The sequence below is a fragment of the Anarrhichthys ocellatus genome, unplaced genomic scaffold (genome assembly GCF_004355925.1).
Source record: "Anarrhichthys ocellatus isolate YVR2014 unplaced genomic scaffold, GSC_Weel_1.0 scaffold6621, whole genome shotgun sequence".
Taxonomy (NCBI): Eukaryota; Metazoa; Chordata; class Actinopteri; order Perciformes; family Anarhichadidae; genus Anarrhichthys; species Anarrhichthys ocellatus.
In genome coordinates this window covers 1-2,783 of record NW_022286595.1, presented here as the reverse complement: position 1 = coordinate 2,783, position 2,783 = coordinate 1, and the positions used below count along the sequence as shown (strand labels likewise).

The following is a 2,783-nucleotide window of genomic DNA, read 5'->3' as shown; positions in this document are numbered from 1 at the left end:
CACACACACACACACACACACACACACACACACACACACACACACACGCACACACGCGCACGCCGGCCAAGTGTTGAAACCTGAGAGAGGGATTTAGGAGCAGCGAGAGGAAGTGATGGGATAGGGAATGACCGCGTATAGTCGGGTGTAGAATCATCTTCATCTCTTCGTTAGCAACACGAACTGAAGGGTCAAACCTGGTCGAGACCTGGGCTGGGCCAGCTGGTTCTTACATCACAGATGTGGAGTGTGCTGATACTATCTGTACACTATCACAACACTCCTTAGCGCTTATCCTCTGCAGCAGCAATGAATCCATCTGCTGCAGATTAAAATACTGGCACTTTTAAAGATGGACTTTTAGGAAAAGGAACACTGGCTGTCCCATGGGGTCTTAAAAATCAGATGATAAAATGATGATGAGTGCTGTTCTGTTGGGAAAAGGTAACGCTAGAAGAATAAACCAGTTTTTCACAGTCATGTATTTAATGAATGCCTGATTTATTGAGCACTGGAGCTGCTAATCAGTATTGACTAACACAATTAAAGGATAATTCCAGTTAATTACTTTTTTGTTGTATTACTTTTGTCAATCATTTCAGGGGTAATGCTGTTTGGAGGGCATGTCCATACCAAATGGGTCGAGTTGCTTGGCTCCCAATATTGTAGGGTTGTTCCTCTTGGCCACGCAGATGTGGAAAGTATAAATTGGGTTTAATCTCTCATTGCAAAGTAAACTGTGTGTGTGCCAGGACTGGATTAGGCCAAATAGTGTGCCCCCGGGCAGAAATTGAACTGTGGGCCCCCATGAGTCACCCCTGACATGTTTGCCCAATCTATGTTGCCCAGAACCTAAAAACTGAACTGTTCTTCTAAGGTGGAAGCTAACCCTGTCCCAGGTTTGCTGTAAATCAGTTAGTCTACAGATCAAACCATATAAATTAAACACTGAAATATTAAACATATTAAAACTAGATTTTGAAACAGAGCCCCTCTACAAGACAAGTCAAGTCAAAAAGCAAGAGCCACAGTATGGCGTTTACCATTTCAGTTTTACTGGTATATCACCAAACAAATACAGGCAATCAAGTTACCATGAAGACAGTCTTGAGCCCTTGGGGGCCCCTGAGGGTCTCGGGGCAGCTTGCCTGCTTGGTAATCCAGCCTTGGTGCAAGCACAACTACTGCAAGTACGGCACAGTGTAACAAGTTGAACCACAAAAATCGGTCTGAAAACTGTGATGGATATTAACAACAGACTGATAGTAACCATTCGTTCATCTCAAGTTGTAATAAACTGGAACTATCCTTTAAGGAAGCAGCTGGTGCTTTTATCAGCATTGGTAAAAAGTGGGATCAGCCACAGAGCCAGAGGTTTACTTTATCCGAACAGCCTCGGAAATGGCTTTTCCTAACAAAAGAGCAACATGCAGGCTAATGAGAGTTCCTTTGGGAATTAATTGTTTTTTCTCAACAGATACACTTGAAATGTCTGGAATAGAAACACAACACAAACAAATATTTTGTATCAGTCTGCCTGGTATATTTTACAAGGCCAGCTGTGGGTCTCAAAGATTGTTCCAGAACTTACCGGTATGAAACCAAAGGACGACAAGAGGGGGGAATGGTCTGCTAATGAGATAGCATTAGCCACAGGCCAATTCATAGAATAATATCTACTCTGCTTCATAAATTGTGAAACAAGGAAAAGAAACTACCTTCGATATAAATAGAAATCAAAGACGATGAGGGCAAAAAGTGATCAGACCACTCACCCCTGTCTGCTGAGGATGTTGTGGGCCTGCTGCTCGATGAATAGGTCCCCAGGAGACACCCCGTGCTTAGGTGAGGAGAGGGAAAGGTGCCTGCTCAGCTTGGGTGAACTGGGTGGCATCCCTGTGACAGAGTAGTCCTTGGCGGGAACCCTGGCTGCCGAGGACAACGATGTCACGTCCATGTATGAGGAAGAGGACGGAGGCTCGGGCGGAGCAGCTCTGCGTTGATTCTCCAGGTTCATCAGCCTCTCCCTCTCTGTAAAGGAGTCCACCCTGGTCCGACCCATCCCGTGACCCGGGTCGGGGTGGCTGTGCTGTGGTGCCGAGCGTCCCGCCCTCGGGCTGGTGGCGGACGTGCCGGTGTAAGAACTCAGGGCGTTGTCCCGCCCGTCCTCCCCCACCGACTCCCCGCGAATTCGCCTCTCTGAGCCTTCCGAATCCTTCCGGGCACGGCGCAGGGGTTGGTCCGAGTCTGGCTCCTGATCTAAAGAGATGCCGTAGCGCTCGGCCAGCTGCCTACGCCGCTCGGCCTTGTAGCGGGCGATGCGCTCAGCCTTGGACTCGAGCTTAGGGGCACCGGTGGTGGAGGCCGAAGTGTAGACAGGCTCCGTGTGGATGGAGGACTGAGGGTCAGGTCTGCAGGGAGCTCTGGACTGTCGCTCCGGAGCCGCCAGCTGCATTTCTGGGATTTCAAATCCCTCTATGCCATACCGCTGGACTGTAACTAGGAGGCACGAAGAGAACACAAGTCAGTTATCCCCATAGAAGCACAAACAAAAGAGTCAAGGTGCTGCACTTGTCTCACCTCCAAAGGGCTCACAGGGATCAGAGGCCCTTGTGTATCGTGGTGTGTCCTCTTCCAGAAGCCGGTTGGCCACTAAACTCGGCAGCAGAGACGGCTGCACCTCACCCTCGATGCCCTCCAACCGCCGAGCTATACGTTCCTTTCTGCGCACACACGCACACACACACACACACACACACACACACACACACACACACACACAC

The 2,783-nt window shown here is 49.2% G+C and overlaps 1 protein-coding gene across 2 annotated transcripts; it reads right to left on the bottom strand.

Moving 5' to 3' along the window:
- Positions 1 to 15: 15 nt before the first annotated feature.
- LOC116380267 (supervillin-like) lies at positions 16 to 2,774 on the bottom strand. 2 transcript variants are annotated; one of them, XM_031842210.1, is made up of 2 exons: positions 2,581 to 2,774; positions 16 to 2,499 (listed from the first exon to the last, which is right to left on the bottom strand). In XM_031842210.1, exon 2 carries the CDS (start codon positions 2,453 to 2,455, stop codon positions 1,772 to 1,774), a length of 684 nt encoding a protein of 227 aa, XP_031698070.1. In that variant the 5' UTR covers positions 2,456 to 2,499; positions 2,581 to 2,774; the 3' UTR covers positions 16 to 1,771. The 2 variants fall into 2 exon arrangements, with proteins under 2 accessions (XP_031698070.1, XP_031698071.1); XM_031842211.1 differs by having other exon boundaries at positions 16 to 2,493.
- Between the last annotated feature and the right edge of the window lie 9 nt (positions 2,775 to 2,783).